The 15,245-nt window shown below is 39.6% G+C and overlaps 1 protein-coding gene across 2 annotated transcripts in view; it reads right to left on the reverse strand.

Annotated features, from left to right (window-relative positions):
* The window catches only part of LOC144053273 (nuclear factor of activated T-cells 5-like), a 33,804-nt gene that overhangs the window by 17,003 nt on the left and 1,556 nt on the right, over positions 1 to 15,245 (reverse strand). The window contains exons 1-2 of one of the 2 annotated variants that reach the window (XM_077567563.1): positions 3,502 to 3,587; positions 265 to 327 (exon numbers count right to left, since the gene is read on the reverse strand). Coding sequence is in view for 1 of the 2 variants with exons in the window: in XM_077567561.1 (XP_077423687.1) it covers positions 3,502 to 3,630 (129 nt within the window). In the remaining variant the exon portion in view is untranslated. Of the gene's footprint in view, positions 1 to 264; positions 328 to 3,501; positions 3,631 to 15,245 lie in introns of those variants that run through there. The other variant, XM_077567561.1, reaches the window with a different exon arrangement.

Genomic DNA, 15,245 nt, shown 5'->3' on the forward strand with positions numbered 1-15,245 from the left:
GTTTTACAAAAACAAAAGCAAACTACAAATTCGCACATACACATTGCCAGAAAGAAACTTAACAAAATCTGGTCAAAACTTTCATCTATAGCCCAATTTGCAAGCTGGTAATGTGGAGTCAAATTAAATTTGCCAGGGTTGCCAGGGTTATCTTACACTTTGTGCAATGTGCATTCAGTAGTCAAAAGTATTTTGCGCATGCCAATTGGAAGATTTTGTTGGGACTGAGCGTAGCCATAGAGACAGAATAAACAAGCCTCTGACCTATGGAGCAGTGAACTGCAGACCATTTTATATGCAGACACTCCCTGCCTCAGAGGGAACTTCCTGCAATAAAAACGAGACAGCCAATGAGCAACAAGAGAGCTGATCATTCAAGACTCTGTCAATCAGTAAATTGGGTATCTTCAAATTGTGGAGGGAGCACTGCTTTGTGATGTTTTGAAGCATTCATTAGGTTGCTGATCCTCAGAGGGACTTTACTGCATCTCATGCTTCCGATCAGCACTGTTTAGGGTCGGGATAGAAAAAAAGATTCATTAACAGTGCAGCTGTCTCAATAATAACACTGTTGACCAGTTTGCACTTAAGATGTAATTCCAGACCAAAATCGTTCCCATTTATAACTGATGGTGGCTCTCCTGAACCACGATCCAAGGTCAGACCACATGAATTTGTCCAGTCCAATTATTAGACAACTTCACCATTTTATTAGGATACATAGATCCTTTATTTGCGGAAAAATTACAGCTTCTCTCAAAGCACAGGATTTATAATTGCTAAGTACTTAAAACTTCAAAACTTTCTGAGCATTTACTATAGAATTAAGAACTACATATTCTTGATTTTTGTTTCTGAAGCACCTTTACCTTTTTCTAAAATATTGAAACACTACCACTAACTTCACTGACACCTTCAGGAATATTTCTCAATGTATGGTGGTAACTGAAAGAATAGCACATTGGCACAAACTACATAATTACACATTAGAGCCTCTCTTAAGAGTGATGTCAGAATGAACGATTATTTGAGGCTAGAGCCAGTGTGTCCTGATCTGTGGCGCCAGATGCTGCTGCATTGATGTTTCACTGCACACACTATAAGAGTGGATGATCCAATTCCAAATGTTTATTTTCAAATGCCCAAAAAAGCCAAGTGACAAAAAACATCAAGCACAAGCATCACCAGTGTGAGACGTGCAGCAAATAGTGAGTGAAATGACAAACAAAGCCTGTTAGAGATCCTGTCAGTGCAAAACAACAGAAATGGACATCATTTCACTTGAGTTTAGGAGAGCTGAAATGATGTATAGATTGTAATCCTTAATACTAATGTAATTATGGGGTCTTAATATGGCAATGACCCGAGGCCCATTTAAGGATTGACCAAAGAATGGCTTTACCAAACACCAAGACAGACTGAAAAATGTCATGGCTGAGAAGACAGGACAAGGAGGACAAAAACAGAACAGCCACAAGCAAGACTATAGACCCCCTGGATGTCTCCGTTTATTTTAAGTACTTTTGTTTTTATATACTGTGGTACCTTAACTTACGAGTTTACTTTATTTCGTGACCTAGCTCATAAGTCTATTTACTAGTGTATGGAAATATCATTAATCCATCTCTCTCCATCAACTGGGATAGATAGGCAACAGGACACCCGCAACCTTAGTGATAAGCGGTATAGAAAATGGACGGATGGATGGATGCAAATGTAATTACTATGTACTGTAGTATTTGTGTCATGGATGTGGCTCTATAAGGGGTCTGGCTAAAGCTTGGTTTATGTTTGACACATGCACGAGGGCCGTGCGGCGAAATTACGTCATTTCAGCAACAAGGTCTTGTGTGACCCAAATTTTCCACACCACACACCTAAAATCTTAACAATTTTAACTATGTGGGCAGTCTTTCGTGGATAAGCATGACAAGCAAGAGCTGTTGTAAACAACTTTTTTTTTCTACTGCCAGAGTCTTTGTTTTCATTTACTTTTTTTAAACGTATGTAGACACCCTTAAATTTGTTTTAAACAGTATTATATTTTGAATTGTTCCTGTAAAAAAATTTGTTTAAAAAAAATTATATTACTATTGTGGTGAAGAGTTGTTTATATGCCGTTGACGCTCTTTACTAGCCTGCCCCTATAGTCTGACAGACTATCGATTGAAAGCAGGAGGAAGCCACAGAGAATATAAATGCTACAAAAGTTGTGTTGGCCTGATTCCAGATGTCTCATTTCCACGCAAAAGGTACATGTCAGGCATAAAGCAAGCTTTATTGAGTGGCATCAGGAGTTGCGTTGAGTTGTCTGGTTATTGTGTGTGAGCGTCTGAGTGGGAGTTGTGGCTGACATCAGCTCTTTGGTAGTGTTCTCATTTTGTCCTTGCCCATATGTGAGGGAATTACAATACATCAATTGAGGGTTGGACGAGAGGGCCAAAAAATTAAATCTAGATTTGTTTTTTTCATTCATTCTGACAATTAGGATTTTAATTGAAGAAATAAAACCAACAAATATTAATTTAAAGATAGTTTGATTTCTAAAAAAAAAAAATTATCCTGTAAAATGTTCAGACAACAATAATGTTTTAAATCAGTTTTAACATAAGCCTAACATTGATAGCTTTTGCAAAAACATAGGTATTCATAGCTTGTGCACAACTTGCTTAAATGCCACAGTGAAGTAGTTAGTACTAACTTTTGTAAACACATCTTGTAAACCACCAATCCAGCCATTTACATTTCGATGTAACAGAATTTAAGAACAACTTTTAATAATCCAGAAAAAGAGTATTTATTTATATGCACCTCAATTTAGCTTATTTTCAAATTGTCAATTTTAAAAATGACAAAAAATGTATCAAATTTATTCTATTTGTTGCCCAGCCCTACATTAATTGCTACATCATTGTTACATTTCACACTTTTACCCGAGCCTCAAGCAGAGACCTATCTGATGCTCGTTCGTAACTCGAATTTTCGACAACAAAACTCGACCAAGTGGCGCTCATAACTGGAAAGACACGCATGTTGTGGTACGTGTAAGTCAAGTTACCACTGCATCATACAAAGAACAATTGCCTGTTGATAATAAACTAATACTATGGTTAAAATGTCTCCTAGTCTAATCCCTTTTTTGAAAGTTGGATGGTAAGAGTGGCATGCAAACATTGGCGTTGCAGTATGGATGAACATGGCATCCTCAACACAAAGACTATAAGTGAGCCATGCCTCTGCTGCTATGACTGCAACAACAAGTATTAGAGTGTATCTGAAATCAGAGTGGTAATGAGTTGAACAGCTATGAAGGGGACCTCTAAATGGATCATATGGTCACACATTAGTTCGTCTTGGGAACCGGTGACAGGGTAAAGTTGCCCTTCGTCACCATTTAAATGAATATTTTTATTCCTGCTCTCCCACGATTATTGGAGAACAATAGAACAAGTGGAACCTGATCCCAGGTCATGGCATTTGTCGGCCGATTCGGTGGCTCACCTGCAGCCAAGGCTGCTGATGAAGGAGGCCCCGCCTCTCCCCCACTCTTCTGGCTCATGGTGGTTGGGTCGGTCTGGGTGGGTGGCTGCTGGAGCTGGAGCTCTTTGGGGAGGAGGTCATATACAGACTCTGAAATAAAAGATAAGGCAGATATATCATGTTTTAAAAAGGAAGCAAACATTTCCTACGTCTGCAAATTCTCTGGTGAAACTGGAACAACAAATGGCATCCCAGGATTAATACAATTATCCACCAGTGGAGCAGTTTAGTGAGTTGAAACCCAGAGAGACATTCCTGGATACTTGATAGTAACGTGATTCCTAGAAACCCATTACAAAGCAGCGTGGCGCCCCTGGAATAAACCCCGCTCAATGGCCTACATAGGCGATTAGGTAGTCTGGTTGCTAGGAGAATGGAGTGTATCAAAACCCTGGCATGGCTATTTCAGCTGTGCATCAGCGGCGCCAGGTATGCGTAGTAGTCATCTGATACTCTCCAATCACTGAGCACGGGCATAATGTTGAAAGTGTCAAGACACATGATCTTCAGTGACATCAGCAACACCACTGACAGACGGACACAGCAAAGTTATTGCCAATAACATTAACACCTTATACAAATAAAGAAACAAAACAAAACATTTAAAAAAAACAAGGCACCATCCCATGCCTATTATTTATGTCAAGCTAATATGTTTCAAGAAGAGTCATCTAAGCGCTGCATGCTTGCGTCTAGAGGGATTGAAGTTATTACCAGCAGGAAATTGCAGTTTCTCAACAAAATGGCATTGGATTTATGAAGCTTCAAGTGCCAACATTTGAAAAACCCAACAACAATGGTGCTCTTAAATTAGAGGTAAAAAAAACCCAAACACACAATACGCAACTTTATGTTCCCAGCAGTAACTGATTTTCACAGTAACCTTGAACTGCCCAAACAACAAAGGCACAGGGTTCAAAATAGGTGCAAAGATGTTGTCCAGCTAAATCCAACATGAACTCAGTCTTGATAATGACCCCTTTCATTTCAGAGCCTAGTGTATAGGGTTGGAGGTCTGTGGATGTGCTTTTAGACTGCTTTAAGACTATACCTAATGAGAAAAAATCTACTGTATATGCAATACACTTTTGTTTTGCATGACGTGATCAGGACGGCGGAAATTCTCTTTTGCCAAATTTGGTCTGTTACATCTGACCTATATTGTGAGTCCTGTGAGGAAACCAGTGTGGACGACATGTGATATGATGATGTGTCAACACTGGATTAATCCATGTCATTGCGTCGGTTCGACTGGAGCGCATGGCACTTGAGAATGCTTAGGAGCATTAGCCAAGAAACATAAAAAAATCCTTTTATTTATATGGCCCGGAGGAGTTTGACATAGCGGGGGTCAGCATGGATGTCAACTTTCTAGAGCTGACACCATGCAGTTTATTCTAATTGAGGCTAAATCAACACCTTAAAAGTCCCTGTAAAGTTATTAATTAAATGTCTTCTTAATATGACACTCCATTGAGAAGGGCGCAGTTAACCCTGCTAAAAGTGAATTTAAAAAAAAAACACACACACAATGCCATGAAAAAGTATGTGCCGCTCCTTCTAAAATGTTTCCCCTCTTAATGTTTAAGATAAACAAATGTAATGATCAGACAAAGAAAACCGAAGTAAACATAATACAGTATGTTTTTTTTAAATGGTGATGTGATTTACAGTATTAAGGAAAAAATTCAAAGCTACCTGATCCTGTGTGAAAAAGCACTTCGCCCAGTTGCCCACATTTTTAAATTGTGAATTTACTGTGGCTAATCATATTTTTCAAAATGAAGTTGGCCAAAAGAGCTTAAAAAGCTGCCACAAAATGCCATGCTACAAAAAAAAACCTCAAGAACAGATGGAGAATAAAATAATGGACAGCTAGCATTCTGGAAAAGGTAAAGTCATTCTTAAAGCTTTCGAGAACTGCAGCGAAACACGGTGAGCGCCATTGCCCACAAATTGTGAAAGCATGGAACAGTGAACCTTCCCAGGAGTGGCTACTGGCCAGCCTACAGAAATTACCCTAAGAGCACAGAGACAACTCATGCGGGATGTCACAAAGAAATCCAGGACAACGTCTAAAGAACTGCAGGCCTCCCTCGCCTCAGTTAAGGTCAGTGTTCATGGCTCAACAATGAGCAAGAGACTAGGCAAAAATGACATCCATGGCAGAGTTCCAACTTGGCGAAAACCACTGATGGCTAAAAGAAAATTAAGGCTTGTCTTACATTTTGCACATCTGAATGATTCCCAAAGACTTTTAAGAACTATGGACATACAAAATGTAAGTTGGACTTTTTGGAAGGTATGGTCCTTACATCTGGTGTAAATGTAACAGCATTTCAGAAAAAGAAAATTACCTCCAAAACAGGGTGCACACTCATTCACCACCTCGCCAATGGCAAGTTGAAACAGGGAGCGGCGGGGTAAATATTTCCTACGCTCGCCAGTCGCCGCATTGGCAAAGGCCAATTGGTCTGTCAAAATTGCTCTTTGGGAACCCACGTCTCTTAAGTCTGGGCTACCAAGCATAAATGTCCATAATATACAAATTGCACAATTTTCAATGCTGCCAGTGCCGTATATGATTGGTTACAGTAAAAGCTAAACATTGCATTTCTTTACAATTGTATTCTCTATGCAGCCCCACTAGTCCCAACGTGGTAATGTGATTAATATTGCATTTGAAGGAAAATGAATGAAGTAGGGATGCACGATAATGCTATTTTATAGCTAGTGCTAATTTATTAGAAAGTGCTAATGTCGATAACGATAAGTAAGCCAATAATTGTTTGCAAAATTAATTAATTAACTTGAATACTAATATACTTTCTAGTCCTACTATAATTCTAACGTACAAATACATTGAAACATTGTATAAAGCACCATGAAGCTAAATGTTATTGATATCACTGCTTCAAGGACAACCAGTATCTCATTTTGAGTTTGCCAAAACAATAGTCATGTTTTAAAAATGCAACAAAAAACTGTGAGGGTAACATTTCGGCGATACACGTAAATAAAGCCCATACTGGCGACTGCTATGTCGCCATGATGTATCTTCTGTGTCGCGAGCATTATGACGTCACAAATATGCAACACTACCATAGGAGAGGGGAGGGGTTGAGGCACAACTTGAGCCACAAGTGGCAAGTCTATTATTATCGGTGTATTTCTTTATTATGTGGTTTATCTGTATGATGTCAAATTGGTCTATATAATTGCCGATAATTATCAGCCACCGATATTATCGTGCATCCCTAGAATAAAGCAACAAGAGCCACCAGTTTTTATCCATAAATGGTGGTGACCATTTTGCCACACGCTGCCAACTAACAAAGACATCAGTTGCTTAGGGCTGAAATGATCATATACAAATTGTTTTATTGTCAGTGGGATTCTATTTCCATTTTTAATGAAAAAGTAACAAGTCTATACTAAACAACATAATTGGAAATAGAAAGCCAGGCAAATCCCCCAGCAGCTTTGGAATTGTTTAAATTTTACATTTCTTGCCTGTTGATAAAGTTGGAGGAATGTTTTGGTGTTACTTTTTTTACATTTGTTTTTTTTATAGCTGTCAGAAGATATCTGTACAAGTTTAGGCCAAGGAATAAGCCAACGCAAGGTGGAAGGATGACTGACTGCATTTTAAGACAAATTAATTGCCTCACGTTAGAGGCTCGCACAGCTGATACGGCACATGCCTAAAACGTTTTGTCAAGCAGCAAGGTCACTGGTCCATTTTTATTCGTTGCAGCTGCCTTTGTGGTTAAAGTGGTGGATGCCAGTTGAATTAGGCTATTCACAAGGACAATGTTTTTGGTGCACATAAGAAATATGCAGCTTAAGAATGCATCCCTACACCAAAAAGCAGCAAGTTTAATTATATACTCTTGAACAAATACACTTGAGACTAACAGAAGACAAAAACCAACTCATTCCTCTCAAACCTGACAGATATGTCTGTTTTGACTACTTATCTCTTATATCTCTCCCTCTCTCACACACTGCCTCCCTCTCGGCCGGAACACTCTACTGGGTGAGAGTTGCTGCTGGTAGATACTGGCAGAAAATGATGGTCAATGAAATGCCAGATGACATGCTTTTAAAAGATGGCTTGCAAGTTGGTCTTAAATTTCTTTGTGTAACTACATTCACAGACAGCCATCTAGGACTAAGCAAGCCAATACTTGCTACAGTATATATTCATTTTTTTGTATGTATGACTGGATAGTTTAAATTGAAAATAAATGTGTTGTAGTTTAGTTATACCCCCCCCCCCCGCAAAAAAATTAAATAATTATGTCCACCAGTACCCCCCACCCAAATTCAAAGTACTGCATTTCATTTAGCCTCAATTGCTTCATCGTGCGGTTACTGTAGAAAACACAAATACACTAAACAAAAAGCGTCACGGAATAACTCCTGACTGACTTGTTTATAGAAAGAAAAAAATATATGACAAACAATAGCTGCATTTGAGGTGCACGCAAGGAAAATATATATCTAATCTAAGCACTGTAAGCAGTCTATGTAACCATTTGCTGTATATATGTATGTATAATCTGTGTAAGCTATAAGCAGTGTTTCCCACACCATGATAATACTTGGGCGGGCCACCCAAGTAAACAGGCCACCACCCAAAATGTTTTCAAGAAAATGTATTTAAAATATATATTTTTAGAATCGTGCCGTTACTGGATATATACGGCGTGTAATGTTAGTTAGTGAGGCTAGAAGAGACATAGTAAGAGGAATGTGACCTCACGCAACCCCCCCGCCGGAGTTCACCCACCCAAGTAGATTTCAAATCTGTGGGAAACACTGTATTAGGTACATCTTAGCTCGTCATTTGCATTTGTGTGTTGACCAACTTTAGTAGTTGCAATTTAACTTGTTGGCTGATTGGATGAGTTGGATTGGATAAACCAATTATTATACCCAGTCATGTTACTGGGATGTTTGCTGTTAAGTTTGCAGTGGGAAATTTTGTGATTGAATACAACTGTGCTTGCTCACACCTTTTGACTTGTCGTGAGTAATAACATGATCCCCGAGTGTGTGTGACCGATACTGATGTTTTGAGTAAATAGGGGAAGTCATGACAATTCATCAAATGACTGCTGATGACTGTATGAACATTTAAATGATATTCTTCACAATATTATGCACTGGGTTGCAATTGGGTGGCAACCAGTTCAGGCCAGGGTGTAGCCCGCCTACTGCCCGATGCCAGCTGGGATAGGCTCCAGCTCCCCCGCGACCCTTGTGAGGAATAAGCGGTTGAGAAAATGGATGGATGGATTATGTTCTGGGCATTCAAGAGCTTTTATAGTGAATAAGCCAAACACAGAAGTTAAGTCAATCTAAAACAGGTAAAAGTGCCACAGGCGCATGGACACTGGCATGTTGATTGACAGACTGTGGACAATGGAAAAAACAGGCTCAACCCTATTTCTGTTGTGTTAAAGCCCCCATGGTATTTCTGCTCATTAACAGCGCTCTACTGCATGAGTGTTTCACACACATTTGCTGCTAAAAATAGAAGTGTGAACTGCACAATGCAATTAGGCGTCTGTGTTCAAATTTAAAGTAAAATTCAGCCCAGGACGAAAGGGTGACCTGCATGTAATTGGCTTCTCATGCATCATACTTGAGTTCCCTTTTCTAAGCTTTCCTTCTTTCAATATGCTCAGGAGAATGTCAGCTAAGTGTGAATCAGTGAATGTTGATCTTTTGCTTCAATATTTACAAAATAATACTAATTGTACTGTTTGCTACAGTCTGCTATTCCATCCAAAAATAGTTTTGAAATTGTTTTTCAAAGCTGAACCGCAAAAACTGTGATCCACCTGAACACACACACACACACACACACACACACACACAACAAAATGGCTGCATGCCTGACCTTAATCACTGTCTCCACTCGTTTTGGCTGAGGTTTCTCTGAAGAGAGCTCAGAGTTGTTTTCCCTGCACCAGAGAGGCCATTACCTGCTCTTTGTTTTCACTGGAGAGCACGCACAGTTCACCCTCTTGGTTTCTTTCTTTGAGTCGTAAAATGCTCAATGCTAAGCTAACTGTTCAACTATCCAAAACAGCATGAACTACGATACAATTTTAATATTGCATATTAAGAGATCTGAGGCTTTAGTACACTATTGATTGATTTTTATTTGCTGATGACAGAACACAATCAAAACTTCCAATCGCTCAGTCTGGTATCACAGAGGATAAAAACACAATAAAGCCAGAGGGCTCATTTCCATTATGGTCCTTGACACACAGGATAACCCGAACGAGCTTGTTCTGAGCAGTTTGTTCTTTAATATTTGTGTGAGACCAGTATGCTGTAGCTGTATAATCAGTGGCTCTGAATTAGTGACCCTGCCAGGATATGAAGAGTTTATTCATTTAATAACGTTGCTTTCCTTGCGAGGAATTTAATTATTTGATTAATTTTAGTTAACACTTTCAGTGCCATCACCAGTTAAGCACTTATCTAACACGTATCCAAGGTAATGACACATTCACCTATTTGTACCTTGTAACCTGTGGACTTAGCCAACCTTATTATACTAGATGGGCAGCGTTGATCTTTTTTGTGAGCAGAGGCTTCTACCTAGCAAGCCTTCCAAGAAAGCCTTGTCGATTGACTTTTCTTCTGATTGTTGAAGAATGCACATGTCTCAGATGCAGCAAAAGAGGTCTGCAAATCCCTTGATGTGATGTTCGAGTTGGCTTTTTACCAGAATTATCATTTGTCTTGTGGGTCTTGCTGATATTTTAGTAGGTCGTCCACTTCTAGGCAGGATTGTAGTAATTTTTTTTGTTCTCTAGTTGCAGATGATCTGCTTCACAGTGGAATGATGAAGCTCAATTTTTTTTAATGACTTTATAGCTTTACCCAGACAGATGTGCTGTCACTACCCACTTCGTCCCCTGAGATTTCTCTTCCACTCAGCATGACTGACCTGTATGAGTTCACCTGGGTAAGACTTAAGTGACGTGGTTTTGTCTGTTTCAGTCAGTGATGCACAATTTCTTTGCTAAAACTCTCATTTCATTGGTCCATTTCAGTGGTTAGTTTAGCTACCAATTTGTCCTACTTGACTGCTTGTTTTAAGCAAAGCAGCTCAGGGTTCACTGACATGAATTGACCAAAAACTCTTTAATTTAAGTTTTGACTACACAATTGATATAAAAAAAGAATCATGTATTGAATTGTAAAATATCTATACACACACATATAAATATATATATACATACATATACACACACCAGATTTCTAATGCAAAAACAAGAAAGAAAAAAATACATCAACGATCATGTGATAGACTCGACTTGGGTGAGCAGCTACAGGGTCACGGAGCAATTGTTTACCGTCAGCTCACAAGCACCCTTCACAGTGTAATCAAACTGTAATGGCAACAGTAGCTCAAACAGATAAGGGAGCTATGATTGCCCAAATTTTACTGACATGCAATCAAAATTTAGCCGACAGGCGAGTAGAATTGTTAGCGAAATAAAGCTTTCCATGCACCAGTGTCTTCTAGTCAGTGTTGTTAGGAATGTTCCGATACGTTTTTTTTTTTACCCCTGATACGGATTCCGAGACCCAGTTTTGCAGTATCGCCCACGATACCTAGTTGTTGTTGTTTTCTCAACATGAAAATGCTGCCCGGCCATTGGTTTAGAGCAGTGGTGTCCAAACTCGGTCCTCGAGGGCCGGTAGTCCTGCAGGTTTTTGAGGTTTCCCTGCTCCAACGCACCTGTTCCAATCAACAAGGTCGTTATCATGCTTATGCAGAGCTTGCTGATGAGCTTCAGCTGTGTTGGAGGAGAGAAATATCCAAAACCTGCGGGACTACCGGCCCCCGAGGACCGAGTTTGGACACCACTGGTTTAGAGCATTCAAGGGCCAAAAGGATATCTTGGCTCGGCATGCAGTGAAAACGTCACATATCAGAGAATGTCGTGCACGAGCAAGACACAATATGCTGCATCCAAAGTCGTTGGAAATAATGGCATTGGCATGTTACTTGTTAGTACTCGCCGATGCCGATATCACTGTTTTAATGCAGTATCGGGGCCTCTTCCGATACCGGTATCGGAACTAGTTACAACTTAAGATGCAAGGTGCCTCTTTCCGCATGAACAAGCAGAAACTGAGAGGTGATTAAGCGATGGAAAGCCTTTACAATTTTGCTCATGTTGCACATAATCACCCTTCGCATTTGAAGGTATAATGTCTGTTTGGACAGAAGATTGATAAGATGAATTCATCACTATGGTTCAAGAGAGACCGGCATTGCATTACATTACCTCTAAAGAGAATGTTGATCGAGTGATGAAAGCCAAACTATGGAAAGACATGGAGACGCAACTGGATATACCAGGTAGAATTTACTGTTATTTTACACGATACTGTACTCTGTAAAGAGCCCAAGGATGTGCTTCACATGGGAGTACATAGTGAGTGAATTGTGAAAAAGAAAGCGATAACTAAACTTTACCTTTTGATATCTAGCCCCCCTAAAGAGCTTTCCGGTTGCCATTTTCTAACAAGGAGTAATAGTGACTACCGCCGCCAATGGTAAAGAGGGGTATCATATCTCACGCACACGCAGAAATTAGGGCTGGGCAATAAATCAAATTAATTTGATACATCGTCATTTTAAAAATCGAATCGTTAAAAAAATTGCTAAATCGTGAAATTTTATTTTGCACAAGTGGCAGAGTGCTGAATGGGTGGTTTACAAGACATGTTTACAATAGCTACCAACTTTTTAATTGTGGCATTTAAGCACAAACTATGAATGCTAAGTTTATGTTAAAACTGATTTAGAATCAGGTATTGTTGTCTGAACATTTTGCACTGGAATTATTTTGGAATAAATGAAACCGTTAAATAAATGTTTGCTGGATTTATTAGATTAAAATCGCAATCGTCCTGAATGACTGCAAAAATCTAGATTTTATTTTTTGGCCATATCGCCCAGCCTTAGCAGAAAGTACTTAATAGTCTGCGTCAGTGTTTGTTGCGGTGTGTATTTCCGTCATTTTTCCGGCGTGGTGTGCAGACAGTCAGGCCAACGCCACGGGCACTATGCGCCAGTCACATTTGGCTGACGTCATTTGGTGCATGGAGGCCTTTAGTGATGGTCAGTAATGGTGACTGCACCTGTGGGATGGGAGTGGATTGGATTATTTTGGAGGCCTGTCAGAAAGGTTCCAGGACTGGTGTCACATAAAATATAATGCATTTCAAATCCAAACGACATGTTTTCCCTTTGGAAATAATCCTCCTTGGATCTAAAGCAATTTCCTAGCCTCCTCAACCACACCTTCATGCACTCCCGGAAGGATTCTTCCGAAATCCTCTGCAGCAAGGCCATCTTGAAGCCATCAACGTCTTTAAAATAGGTCCCCTTGAGCTTGGAAAATAATAACATGCAGCCAGGTCAGTGAGTAAGGAGGTTACTCCAACACGTTATTCTTCTCTGCCAGGAACTGTCAGATGCTTTGGGGCATTGCGAGCAGATGTGTTATAACAGTTGAGCAGCCACAACTCGCAACTGCTCATACAAATGTTGCAGGGTCGCTTTGAAGACGTGCTAGTTGATCGTCTGTCCCATGTTGAAGTTGCGAAATCCACTTTTCTGCATATTTTAATATTATAAATATATCCTTCCACTGCATACTGTAGACCCTTTTGCCCCCATCTGTAAGAAATTGCGCTTGTATTGCTTCAAAAACACTCACTCTGATGCTCTGGCACGTTTATTTACAATATAAGTGTCCAGAGGGATGCTGGACACAGAAGCGTCAACTGAGGGGGTCGGGGCTTTTGCGAAAGATCAATTGTATCAGTGACAAAAACTGATATTACGGCTCACTTGCCTTTATCTCAATATCCTGCAATCTATAATAGATCTGATATTGTTTATTGTAATAAATTGAATGTTGGGCAAAAAAATCCTTTAAAAGAACATTTTAAAGAAAAAAGCACATGACATCACAATCACAATTTTTTTAAGTGGGGGGGGGGGGGGGCTATATTATATTATTTTCCTGAATCGTTCAGGCCTAGTATTGTGCATGGCTTCAATAATCAAAGTTGACAAAGCACCCCCCTCTGAAATTAAACACTGCAGCTGTCAGGACTTTTGTCTACAACGTTTGAGGTGCTTCAGTTAGAATTGATGGCGGCATTTGGGTGGCACCCATGGCAACAAGTCCATTGGGTGTCAAGGGGATGCCAGACAGCCCAATGTAGTGGCAGCTTCATTGTGAAATCTGTGCATGTGACTTGGATACTTCAGATTTGAGTCAAGCCTCACCCCCCCAAAAAACTAAACTAAACAGATGTTTGTCATGCCAACAAAACAGCTCTGCTAAAAAAAACAAGTCAAGTCAAATTTATTTACAGTATATAGCCCTTAAACACAGAAGAATCTCAAAGGGCTTCACAGGCACACAGCAGACTCATTACTAACAAATTCCCCTGATCTAAACAGTCCATGAGGGCAAGGAAAAACTCAAACTCACCCTCTCTCATTTTTTGGGGTAGAACAACAACATTTCTGAAAAATGCACCTATCAGGCGTTATCTATCGCCAGGGGAAAAAACTAAGCAAAAAACAGACCAGGCCCACTCATATCAAACAAGCACGAAGCAATCAAAATGTCCTCACCAGTGTAGTCGTTTTTCTCCATGGCAGAAGATCAACACATGTTCAACAAGGATTTCGATTCCAAGAGGGGGAAAGAAGGCTTCTCCTCACTGAAAATTCGTCATTGCGACGAAGCCGTTTTGAACGAACTTGAAGCAGCAGCAGCTAATGGCGCTAAGCTAACAACAATGTGTGTGACTGTCCCTATTCAGCGTGCGTTTGACAACTATAAAAACATTTCCAAACACGGTGAAAAGGCTAAAGTCATTAACGCCAAAGTTATGGCACTCATAGCGCTAGACAACCAGCCTTTTTCTGTACCAAGCCGTCGCTTCTTTCACCGCCCTGTATGATGTTGCCACTCATCCACAGCGCGATCGACAACAACGGACTACACTTAAGTTTCACCGCAGTGAAGGGATGGGTGTTTTGGAGGATGTGTGTCATACTGTATGCACGTTTGTCTATTTATTTGATTTCGATATTTCTGAGTTATGGTTGACAAATGTTAATGCATATAATTTTACCTACCGTTCACCTACTTCATCCGCATGCGCTATTGCACTTATGGTTAAATGCATTCCTATTGCATACATACATGAATGTATTGCTTTTTCAGATAAACTAGTTTTAGTTCTGTATTAATTTTCAAATTAACTTTTTTGTTTTGAGTGATTATTTGTTAGCCATTTCATATGTAAAATGTTTGGCCAGTGAGTGATTTTGTGAACGGAATTTTTAACAGCAAATATTTGTATGATATGGAATGAAAAAAAATTAACATTTGAAAGTGAAAATTTTGTTTGCTGTTATAATCAGAGCAACTAAAATATTAGTTTTTCCATTCCTGGATGCACAAATTGCAGATTATCTGAAGACAATATTAAATATAAAACCATACATTTATCGGTTATCGTATCGACCATACAAAGCAGAAAATTATCGGTTATTGGCATCGGTAGAAATTGTTCACGCCGTGCATCACTAACAGCAACACTTTGAATCTGCAATGCCAGCTGACAGTCAT

The sequence above is a fragment of the Vanacampus margaritifer genome, chromosome 6, assembly GCF_051991255.1.
Source record: "Vanacampus margaritifer isolate UIUO_Vmar chromosome 6, RoL_Vmar_1.0, whole genome shotgun sequence".
Taxonomy (NCBI): Eukaryota; Metazoa; Chordata; class Actinopteri; order Syngnathiformes; family Syngnathidae; genus Vanacampus; species Vanacampus margaritifer.